At 43.0% G+C, this 12,331-nt stretch overlaps 1 protein-coding gene across 2 annotated transcripts in view; it reads right to left on the bottom strand.

Annotated features, from left to right (window-relative positions):
• Positions 1 to 12,331, bottom strand: part of LOC144756149 (E3 ubiquitin-protein ligase TRIM39-like) — a 439,360-nt gene that overhangs the window by 40,247 nt on the left and 386,782 nt on the right. For both annotated transcript variants that reach the window (XM_078645725.1, XM_078645726.1), the window contains one exon: positions 1,325 to 1,897. In XM_078645725.1, the coding sequence (XP_078501851.1) occupies positions 1,353 to 1,897 (545 nt within the window). In that variant the 3' untranslated portion in view covers positions 1,325 to 1,352. The remainder of the gene's footprint in view (positions 1 to 1,324; positions 1,898 to 12,331) is intronic.

Raw genomic sequence — 12,331 nt, 5'->3', positions numbered from 1 at the left:
CACTCACGGGCACCACTACATCACTCTGGGACACCACCACATCACTCTGGGACACCACCACATCACTCGATTACACCACCACATCACTCGGGTGGTTACACCACCACATCACTCGGGGACACCACCACATCACTCGGGGACACCACCACATCACTCGGGGACACCACCACATCACTCAGCACCACAACAGCACTGTCCTTGCTTGCTACCAACGAGCATTGCCATAGCCAATAGGACTCACATTAAGAAAGTGTAAGCTATTGGCTTTGTGAATAACAATGCTATTAATCGATATATTTTCAAAGCCAACACATATTAAAAAATGTTGTCATTTACAATACAAATAGCTCACACTTTCCTAATGCGAGAACAATTGCATTGCAAATACTTGTCTTCCTAAGCTGCTGCTGGCCTACGTCCATCTCAGCTTCTGAGGGGGAGGCAGCTGGCAGCCCTGAGCCTGCACGCAGCAGGAGGTCACTGTGCCATCACTGCTCGCTTGTAATGACGACAAGGTAACCTGCACACATGTCACTTTTTCCTCCTGTATTGCACCGTTTGCTACCTCATGTATTTTGTTTGCTCACAATTGTCACTTTTGCCATTTATTGCAGTATTATCCTTGTACCTGTGTTTGATACTCTTTTGTAACATGCACACGGCACTTTTCTCTTGTAACACACGGTTTGCTACCTCTCACTTTTGGTTTGCTTTAGATACTTGAACAAGTGCCACCATTGCCTACGCAACGTTTGCTCTTGTGCTTGAGTTTCATGCCATATATTGCAGAATTATACCTATAATTGTACTTTGTTCTCTCTTGTACCCTGCACACGTCACTTTTTCCTCCTGTATTGCACCGTTTGCTACCTCATTTATTTTGTTTGCTCACAATTTTCACTTTTGCCTCATGTAAGTTAACGTTTGCTTTTGTAATTTGTTCACTTGTAATTTTCTCCTCATGTATCATTACTGTTCCTATTGTGAAGCGCTCTGACGCCTTTGGGTAAAGTCCGCACTATATAAAAACGCATAAATAAATAAATTAGTGAAAATTACTTACATTATACGGAGCTCTGTTGCATAAGGACAGTAGGTTCCTTTACAGCTTATGTATCTGGTGACATTGAGAGTGCCTCTGTACACTGCTCTCTTACCTGACGTTAGTCACAGTAACTTACAGTATACACAGCTCCTTTCTCCGGTGCACACCTTCTATACCAAACAGCAGTGGGTACCATTACTTATCCTTTACCTGGTGACAGTGAGCGATATGAAACACACCTTTATCTGGTGGAAAAGACATTATACATGGTCCTCTTACCTGGTACAGCCAACAGCCTCGACTGCTCTCACTTCCCTCCGGTCCCCGGCAGGATCCGCAGAGCCGCCGCATTACTCCCTTCATCGTTATACTGTAGACTGAAGAGGGGCCGCAGGGTGGGGGGGAAGGAGGCCCCGAAGAAGGTGAAGAGCAGAGACCGGTCATCCACATTGTACACAGAGAGCCTGCGCGCCTCGTAGTCCAGGAAGAGACCCACAGCCCTGGAGGGTACACGGGGGGCCAGGAGGGTGGAGGGGGAGGTGTTAGCTTTGTATTCACCATCTATGAGCCTCACTGTCCAGTATCCCTCCTCAGGCGCTAGTGCGATTTCCCCCTTCCTGCTCGCAGCCTCGTCACACACCCCCAGCTCCCAGCTCGTCTTGTCCTCCACCTCCACCTCCCAGTAATGCCTCCCTGAGCTCAGCTTCTCTCTCCCCAGGACAATGACCACAGGATCGAATCTCTGGGGCGTGTCCGGCACATCCTGGTATCTGTTTCCCAGCCTCACGCTCCTTCCGTCCTCAGACAGGACGAGCCAGGGATTCGCAGTTTCCGGATCCAGGGTCACCGCAGCTGCAAAACGGGAATAGGCAGAAAGCAGAGTTCAGCAACCAGACAACCACAGTAATAACTGCAATTCACCCAACCACACAGTACTCACAAGCAGCCAATCAGAATCCCAACAGAACAACACTAAGCATTGAATCCATTCACATTACTAACAAGCAATGGCAAAGCCAATAAGTTTCACGGTCACCAACTTTCACCCATGCTAATTCTATCGAATGTCATTTTTGATCACATGTTGCATATGCTCTGTAACCAGGATTAAAGTAATAACACTAGGACAATGCTGGCTGTGTCATAGGGTTTTAAAAAATGTTTGAGTTGTTACAAGAGATTTCGCGGCAAAACCTCAAAGTGATGTTCTATACTATTCTATAAATAAAAAAAGGGGAGCTGGAGAGTAACAGTTTTAAAGCATGTTTTGTTTGAGTGTGTCTTAGAGAGCTACTAAAACATGTGAACCAGGGTAATCACTCTTTGTACCAGCCTGTCATGTGGTGCAGGAGTGTGTGGTTGGGTAGGGGCGGAGGGTTGGGTAGTGAAAATATATTTTGGAGAGGTTTCTGGTGAAACTGGAGTTCTGCTGATCCCAGGGCACTGAGACTAGAAAACCAGCCTGAGGCTGCATGTCTTTATAAGATGGGATAAGCACCCCCCCAAACACCTTCAACCCCCCCCTCTCCAACCTGTTTGGACACATGCCCTACGTATGAGGTTGCTTGCATCTGTTTCAGTTGTTATGGCCAGCGGTCGAAGTGCGTTAAAGAAAAGTATGGGAATTGGGATGCTGCTTGCAGCTGGGGCGGGGTCATTGAGAATGGGGATGAGGTCAAAGGGGATGTATGACGTTACGACGCATACTTTTACAACGCCTACCTTTACAACACAATTTTTACAACGCAGGATCCTTTACAACGCATGATATTACATCGCAGATGCCTTTACAACGCATGCCATTACAACGTAAGTATAGGTAAGTATATAATATTAAAAAATGTAATTAAAATTAATTTAATTTTATTTAATTTAATTTTTAATTTACTATAATTTTCTTATTTTTTAAAATATATATATATATATATATTACAGCTCCAGGTTCACAGGATATTTAATCCAAAAGAATGCTGCACACGCAGGGGTGGTTCCAAACAAGAATCTTTAATGTTGGAACTCACAGCAACAAGACGCGTTTCGCCATCGGGCTTCGTCAAATTGGGCAGAGAGCCGAGGCGCCGGTCAGCTTAATAAAACGTCATTCTCAAATCATAAGCAAAGAAGGACTAGCTTGCAACATACTACAACGGCCGCCATACTTGAACGGTCATATTGTGTGTTTCAAAGTGAAGAGACAATCATGTAATGCATAATTATCCACATGTAAATACATAAATCCAGCATAGCGATTAAATATACACATCGCATTTAGGCAAATATAAGTCCCGAATTAAGCCCTGGATGGGCTCGTGCATATGAACATTCCACAGCCGTAAAGTATCACCAATATCCAACTCCAATAGTAAGAAAGGTGTAAGACATAATCATACGTATAGCTATATAAGCATTGCAATTATTTACAAATTTATACCAATCTTATTAAACGACCATGATGCAAGTCAATACATGAAAAAATGCACAATGCAAACGATAAAGCCTTATATAGGCGGGACCAGAGACTTCACTATAAGCACAAGTATTGTCCTGCTTAATAGAATGACGATAATAAATATAAATAGAAATTCATATTATAAAAGGAATGGTTATAAAAATGATTGAGAAATTATTTTGCAAAGTTCAAAGTTTCAGAAATAAGGATGATTTCAACAATCTGTATATCGACACCATGCAATCAAATTAAATCATAAATCATCCCAGGTGTACTGATAACTCCTCGTGCATGTTCAATCCATGTGGAATTTTGCATTGCAGGTCAATTATATACCTGGATTCCAGACGACGTAATTTAAGAAGGCGATCCCCCCCTCTGATATTTACAGGTACACTATCGAGACACATATAAACCAACAGATCCCTGTTGCTGTTATGCTTTTTCTCGAAGTGCCTGGCTACAGGGTAGGAGGCATCCTTATTGGCAATCGCGCGCATGTGCTCTAAAATTCTAAGTTTCACAGCATTGGTCGTACTCCCTATGTATTTCAGGCCACATGGACATACAAGGCAGTATATGGCATATGGTGTTGAACAAGTGAGAAACTTAGTAATGCGTTTCGGGATTGCCAGGCCAGGTATTTTATATGTAAGCGTCCGCTTACTATATTTGCATGCCTTGCACTTCCCACAAGGATAAAAACCATTAAGAGCAGGCATCTTAGGAGTTAAGACTTGGGGCTGGAAATGACTGGAGACAAGATGGTCTCTAAGAGATCTGGCCTTTTTATAGGTGACTAGGGGATTAGGGGGCAGATCTGCCTTAATGATGTTATCTGTCAATAGGATATTCCAGTTCTTTCTAAATATCTTCTTGATTTGTCCAGCATTATCAGAATAAGTTGTAATGAGGCGAAACGTACCATTACTGGTTTTAGGAGATTTTTTTGGCATTAAAAGATCTTGTCGCCTCAACTTCTTGACTCGCTCATATGCCTTAGTCAAGGTACCTTCACTGTAGCCCCTTACCCTAAATCTCTGTAAGCTGGATTTGGCTGCTTTCTCGTAGTCACACTCATTAGAGTTATTCCTTCTCAACCTGAGCAATTCTCCGTAGGGAATGCTCGCGATGAGAGGACGTGGATGACTACTGGTCGCGAAAAGGGTGGAATTTCCAGCTGTCTCCTTCCTGTAAAGTTTGGTTTGCAGTCTGCCATCATCATCAATATATATTGTGAGATCAAGGTAGTTCACGGATGTCTGGCTAATTTGACCTGAAAATCTGAGATTCACATGATTGTTATTTAGAGCATCAACAAAATTGCCCGCTGTTTCTATGGGATTCTCTAGGATGATGAATAAATCATCTATATAACGATGCCATCCTACAATTTTGTTATTCCATTCTTGATTCTCACTACCCCAGGCTACTTGCTCCTCCCACCATCCCACGAAGAGATTCGCAAAGCTGGGGGCGGAGCAAGCACCCATTGCAACGCCAGACAGCTGTCTGTATAGCTGCTTGCCAAATAGGAAAATGTTGTTATTGAGACTGAATGTCATAAATTCAAGCAACATCTTATTATGCTCATAGAATCTGAGTGGACGTTTTTCCAGGAAACTGGCCATGGCAGTGAGACCATCACCATGTGCTATACATGTGTATAGACTGGTGATGTCAAGTACCAACATACAGTACGTTTCTTTCCAAGTGATTTTATTGATGCAATTCAAAAAATGCTTGGTATCTCTAACATAAGAATCTAAGGACATAACCATAGGGGAAAGAAATGAATCCACATAAATGGATAGGTTTTCTGTTAAGCTTCCATTGGAGGCCACAATTGGCCGACCAGGAGGATTAAAAACATCTTTATGCACCTTCGGGAGGTAGTAAAAAGTCGGAATAACAGGGCTCAGGCATCGTAGAAACAAGTATTCATCAGTGTTTAACATGTTTAAGTTATACCATTTTAAAATCATGTCATGATATTCTTTCACACTTTGATTGTATACTTTTTCGTGTACAGTCATGTAGGTAGTTGCATCACCCAACAGACGCAAGGCCTCTGTTTCATATTGTGTCTTGGTAAGAAGGACAATATTGCCCCCCTTATCCGAAGGTTTGCAAACCAGGCCAGAATCCTCACACAAAGTTTTAAGTGCCTTCTGTTGTCGCTGATTAAAATTGTCTTTAGATGGCAAATATTTATTCGTGTGTCTAAGCCTTGTGAGATCCCTCACAACGGCCTCTGAGAAGGTATCAATAGCATCGGGACACATCATAGGCATGAAGGTGGAGACCGGTTTGAAGGCACTGGCCCCCCCTTTCTGCTGAACATCCGCATTCTCTAACACTTGAGTGTTGGTTACCTCACCTACACCTCCGATGTTGATTTCCTGATGCAAACCTTCAATCACTCTTAGACCTCCCAAATCTCTGCACCTCAAAACGGTGCTGTCCTGCTCATTTACATTCCTCTCCCCATTATCGGTATTGGCACTGTCCGTATTATCTGAGTGGGGTTTAAGTTTGAAAAATTTATGAAGTTTTAATTTTCTGGCAAATTTAAAAACATCAATCCTGGTTCGAGCAAATTCAAAATTCCTTCTTGGGCAGAAGGATAAGCCCAATGTTAATATGGAATTCTCTTCTTTAGTTAGGACTCTGTCCGTGAGATTGATGATTGTCGGATTATCAATGGCGTTTAATTCTTCTTCTTGTTGTAGAAGTTCCTCTTGCTGCTGCGTGTGACAGGTGGGGACCCTGCTACGTTTCTTACCGCAGCCCCCCCGCCGCGTTTTCCTTTTACTCTTTGGTTGTCGGGGGGTTTTCCCCTTCCGCCCTCCAGCTGTTGTTTCCTCATAACATTGAACTCCACATGAAAAGATGAAGAAGAGCCTGCTTCATTACCATCCTCGCTTTCTGCTTCATCTGCAGTAGCCTCTGACTCTGAAGTTACGAGTTCAACTGTAGCCGGCTCGTTCATTTTGGTCTTCAATTGCTTTCTGGTGTTTTCATATTTTTTGGCAAATGTGAGGACCCTGCCCATCAGATAATCTTTTTCATCTCTCTCAAATTTCTCCTCTTTTCGTTGTTTAATTTTCTGCTCATATTTCTTCAGGCGTTTTTTTATTTGTTCTCGTTTATCTGCCAGAAGCACCTGATCCTCCTCCTTTGATAGGTCATTTTCAAGATCTTTAATCTGAGACAAAGCCTTGTCTCTGTCGCTCCAGGCAAAGCGCACCAATATAGCAAGACTCCCCTTGCAAGATGCCGCCGTGTGTTCTGCCCATGCGTCAAGTAACAGGGGATCGGGATTTTCATACGCCGGGATCGTATAAATCCTCAGACCTCTGGGGACCCGGTCTACATCAATATAATTCTGCAAAGATGTTGCCTCCCACCACTTTCTGATCTCCCTTTCATATAAACGTTCCAGGGAGACCAATTTGCTATTAAGTGATGTACTTCCCCCATTCATTTGGCTTGTGCCTGCCTTAGATGTACCATCCATTTTTTTCTTATTTTTGAACATTGCCTGTTCAGCTTCTCGTCTCTCTGCCTCACAAAACATATTTGGTGGCTCCGCGTCCGCGGATACCAAATCAAACGCTGTTTTCCCCCTTCGCTCAGAGTTTAATGCCTTAGTGCAGAGTCTAGATGAAAGTCACTTCTGCGCTCACCGCGCCTTACCCGGATAATGCTGTTAAGACGCGTCCAACCAGCCGGCTGTGACCGCCAAACTCCGGGCTCCGGTAATGCGGTTCCAAATCCAAGGCAAACTCGGTGCAGTCGGTAATCCAATATACCAGCTCCAAAACACCAACCAGCCGCACTCTCGAGCGGGTGCACACAAAGCGGGGGTGTGCCCGCGTACGTATTACAGCTCCAGGTTCACAGGATATTTAATCCAAAAGAATGCTGCACACGCAGGGGTGGTTCCAAACAAGAATCTTTAATGTTGGAACTCACAGCAACAAGACGCGTTTCGCCATCGGGCTTCGTCAAATTGGGCAGAGAGCCGAGGCGCCGGTCAGCTTAATAAAACGTCATTCTCAAATCATAAGCAAAGAAGGACTAGCTTGCAACATACTACAACGGCCGCCATACTTGAACGGTCATATTGTGTGTTTCAAAGTGAAGAGACAATCATGTAATGCATAATTATCCACATGTAAATACATAAATCCAGCATAGCGATTAAATATACACATCGCATTTAGGCAAATATAAGTCCCGAATTAAGCCCTGGATGGGCTCGTGCATATGAACATTCCACAGCCGTAAAGTATCACCAATATCCAACTCCAATAGTAAGAAAGGTGTAAGACATAATCATACGTATAGCTATATAAGCATTGCAATTATTTACAAATTTATACCAATCTTATTAAACGACCATGATGCAAGTCAATACATGAAAAAATGCACAATGCAAACGTATGATTATGTCTTACACCTTTCTTACTATTGGAGTTGGATATTGGTGATACTTTACGGCTGTGGAATGTTCATATGCACGAGCCCATCCAGGGCTTAATTCGGGACTTATATTTGCCTAAATGCGATGTGTATATTTAATCGCTATGCTGGATTTATGTATTTACATGTGGATAATTATGCATTACATGATTGTCTCTTCACTTTGAAACACACAATATGACCGTTCAAGTATGGCGGCCGTTGTAGTATGTTGCAAGCTAGTCCTTCTTTGCTTATGATTTGAGAATGACGTTTTATTAAGCTGACCGGCGCCTCGGCTCTCTGCCCAATTTGACGAAGCCCGATGGCGAAACGCGTCTTGTTGCTGTGAGTTCCAACATTAAAGATTCTTGTTTGGAACCACCCCTGCGTGTGCAGCATTCTTTTGGATTAAATATCCTGTGAACCTGGAGCTGTAATACGTACGCGGGCACACCCCCGCTTTGTGTGCACCCGCTCGAGAGTGCGGCTGGTTGGTGTTTTGGAGCTGGTATATTGGATTACCGACTGCACCGAGTTTGCCTTGGATTTGGAACCGCATTACCGGAGCCCGGAGTTTGGCGGTCACAGCCGGCTGGTTGGACGCGTCTTAACAGCATTATCCGGGTAAGGCGCGGTGAGCGCAGAAGTGACTTTCATCTAGACTCTGCACTAAGGCATTAAACTCTGAGCGAAGGGGGAAAACAGCGTTTGATTTGGTATCCGCGGACGCGGAGCCACCAAATATGTTTTGTGAGGCAGAGAGACGAGAAGCTGAACAGGCAATGTTCAAAAATAAGAAAAAAATGGATGGTACATCTAAGGCAGGCACAAGCCAAATGAATGGGGGAAGTACATCACTTAATAGCAAATTGGTCTCCCTGGAACGTTTATATGAAAGGGAGATCAGAAAGTGGTGGGAGGCAACATCTTTGCAGAATTATATTGATGTAGACCGGGTCCCCAGAGGTCTGAGGATTTATACGATCCCGGCGTATGAAAATCCCGATCCCCTGTTACTTGACGCATGGGCAGAACACACGGCGGCATCTTGCAAGGGGAGTCTTGCTATATTGGTGCGCTTTGCCTGGAGCGACAGAGACAAGGCTTTGTCTCAGATTAAAGATCTTGAAAATGACCTATCAAAGGAGGAGGATCAGGTGCTTCTGGCAGATAAACGAGAACAAATAAAAAAACGCCTGAAGAAATATGAGCAGAAAATTAAACAACGAAAAGAGGAGAAATTTGAGAGAGATGAAAAAGATTATCTGATGGGCAGGGTCCTCACATTTGCCAAAAAATATGAAAACACCAGAAAGCAATTGAAGACCAAAATGAACGAGCCGGCTACAGTTGAACTCGTAACTTCAGAGTCAGAGGCTACTGCAGATGAAGCAGAAAGCGAGGATGGTAATGAAGCAGGCTCTTCTTCATCTTTTCATGTGGAGTTCAATGTTATGAGGAAACAACAGCTGGAGGGCGGAAGGGGAAAACCCCCCGACAACCAAAGAGTAAAAGGAAAACGCGGCGGGGGGGCTGCGGTAAGAAACGTAGCAGGGTCCCCACCTGTCACACGCAGCAGCAAGAGGAACTTCTACAACAAGAAGAAGAATTAAACGCCATTGATAATCCGACAATCATCAATCTCACGGACAGAGTCCTAACTAAAGAAGAGAATTCCATATTAACATTGGGCTTATCCTTCTGCCCAAGAAGGAATTTTGAATTTGCTCAAACCAGGATTGATGTTTTTAAATTTGCCAGAAAATTAAAACTTCATAAATTTTTCAAACTTAAACCCCACTCAGATAATACGGACAGTGCCAATACCGATAATGGGGAGAGGAATGTAAATGAGCAGGACAGCACCGTTTTGAGGTGCAGAGATTTGGGAGGTCTAAGAGTGATTGAAGGTTTGCATCAGGAAATCAACATCGGAGGTGTAGGTGAGGTAACCAACACTCAAGTGTTAGAGAATGCGGATGTTCAGCAGAAAGGGGGGGCCAGTGCCTTCAAACCGGTCTCCACCTTCATGCCTATGATGTGTCCCGATGCTATTGATACCTTCTCAGAGGCCGTTGTGAGGGATCTCACAAGGCTTAGACACACGAATAAATATTTGCCATCTAAAGACAATTTTAATCAGCGACAACAGAAGGCACTTAAAACTTTGTGTGAGGATTCTGGCCTGGTTTGCAAACCTTCGGATAAGGGGGGCAATATTGTCCTTCTTACCAAGACACAATATGAAACAGAGGCCTTGCGTCTGTTGGGTGATGCAACTACCTACATGACTGTACACGAAAAAGTATACAATCAAAGTGTGAAAGAATATCATGACATGATTTTAAAATGGTATAACTTAAACATGTTAAACACTGATGAATACTTGTTTCTACGATGCCTGAGCCCTGTTATTCCGACTTTTTACTACCTCCCGAAGGTGCATAAAGATGTTTTTAATCCTCCTGGTCGGCCAATTGTGGCCTCCAATGGAAGCTTAACAGAAAACCTATCCATTTATGTGGATTCATTTCTTTCCCCTATGGTTATGTCCTTAGATTCTTATGTTAGAGATACCAAGCATTTTTTGAATTGCATCAATAAAATCACTTGGAAAGAAACGTACTGTATGTTGGTACTTGACATCACCAGTCTATACACATGTATAGCACATGGTGATGGTCTCACTGCCATGGCCAGTTTCCTGGAAAAACGTCCACTCAGATTCTATGAGCATAATAAGATGTTGCTTGAATTTATGACATTCAGTCTCAATAACAACATTTTCCTATTTGGCAAGCAGCTATACAGACAGCTGTCTGGCGTTGCAATGGGTGCTTGCTCCGCCCCCAGCTTTGCGAATCTCTTCGTGGGATGGTGGGAGGAGCAAGTAGCCTGGGGTAGTGAGAATCAAGAATGGAATAACAAAATTGTAGGATGGCATCGTTATATAGATGATTTATTCATCATCCTAGAGAATCCCATAGAAACAGCGGGCAATTTTGTTGATGCTCTAAATAACAATCATGTGAATCTCAGATTTTCAGGTCAAATTAGCCAGACATCCGTGAACTACCTTGATCTCACAATATATATTGATGATGATGGCAGACTGCAAACCAAACTTTACAGGAAGGAGACAGCTGGAAATTCCACCCTTTTCGCGACCAGTAGTCATCCACGTCCTCTCATCGCGAGCATTCCCTACGGAGAATTGCTCAGGTTGAGAAGGAATAACTCTAATGAGTGTGACTACGAGAAAGCAGCCAAATCCAGCTTACAGAGATTTAGGGTAAGGGGCTACAGTGAAGGTACCTTGACTAAGGCATATGAGCGAGTCAAGAAGTTGAGGCGACAAGATCTTTTAATGCCAAAAAAATCTCCTAAAACCAGTAATGGTACGTTTCGCCTCATTACAACTTATTCTGATAATGCTGGACAAATCAAGAAGATATTTAGAAAGAACTGGAATATCCTATTGACAGATAACATCATTAAGGCAGATCTGCCCCCTAATCCCCTAGTCACCTATAAAAAGGCCAGATCTCTTAGAGACCATCTTGTCTCCAGTCATTTCCAGCCCCAAGTCTTAACTCCTAAGATGCCTGCTCTTAATGGTTTTTATCCTTGTGGGAAGTGCAAGGCATGCAAATATAGTAAGCGGACGCTTACATATAAAATACCTGGCCTGGCAATCCCGAAACGCATTACTAAGTTTCTCACTTGTTCAACACCATATGCCATATACTGCCTTGTATGTCCATGTGGCCTGAAATACATAGGGAGTACGACCAATGCTGTGAAACTTAGAATTTTAGAGCACATGCGCGCGATTGCCAATAAGGATGCCTCCTACCCTGTAGCCAGGCACTTCGAGAAAAAGCATAACAGCAACAGGGATCTGTTGGTTTATATGTGTCTCGATAGTGTACCTGTAAATATCAGAGGGGGGGATCGCCTTCTTAAATTACGTCGTCTGGAATCCAGGTATATAATTGACCTGCAATGCAAAATTCCACATGGATTGAACATGCACGAGGAGTTATCAGTACACCTGGGATGATTTATGATTTAATTTGATTGCATGGTGTCGATATACAGATTGTTGAAATCATCCTTATTTCTGAAACTTTGAACTTTGCAAAATAATTTCTCAATCATTTTTATAACCATTCCTTTTATAATATGAATTTCTATTTATATTTATTATCGTCATTCTATTAAGCAAGACAATACTTGTGCTTATAGTGAAGTCTCTGGTCCCGCCTATATAAGGCTTTATCGTTTGCATTGTGCATTTTTTCATGTATTGACTTGCATCATGGTCGTTTAATAAGATTGGTATAAATTTGTAAATAATTGCAATG

Source organism: Lissotriton helveticus, chromosome 5_1 (assembly GCF_964261635.1).
Source record: "Lissotriton helveticus chromosome 5_1, aLisHel1.1, whole genome shotgun sequence".
Lineage (NCBI taxonomy): Eukaryota > Metazoa > Chordata > Amphibia > Caudata > Salamandridae > Lissotriton > Lissotriton helveticus.
The sequence above is the reverse complement of the archived record's forward strand: the minus strand, read 5'-3'. Positions and strand labels throughout refer to the sequence as shown.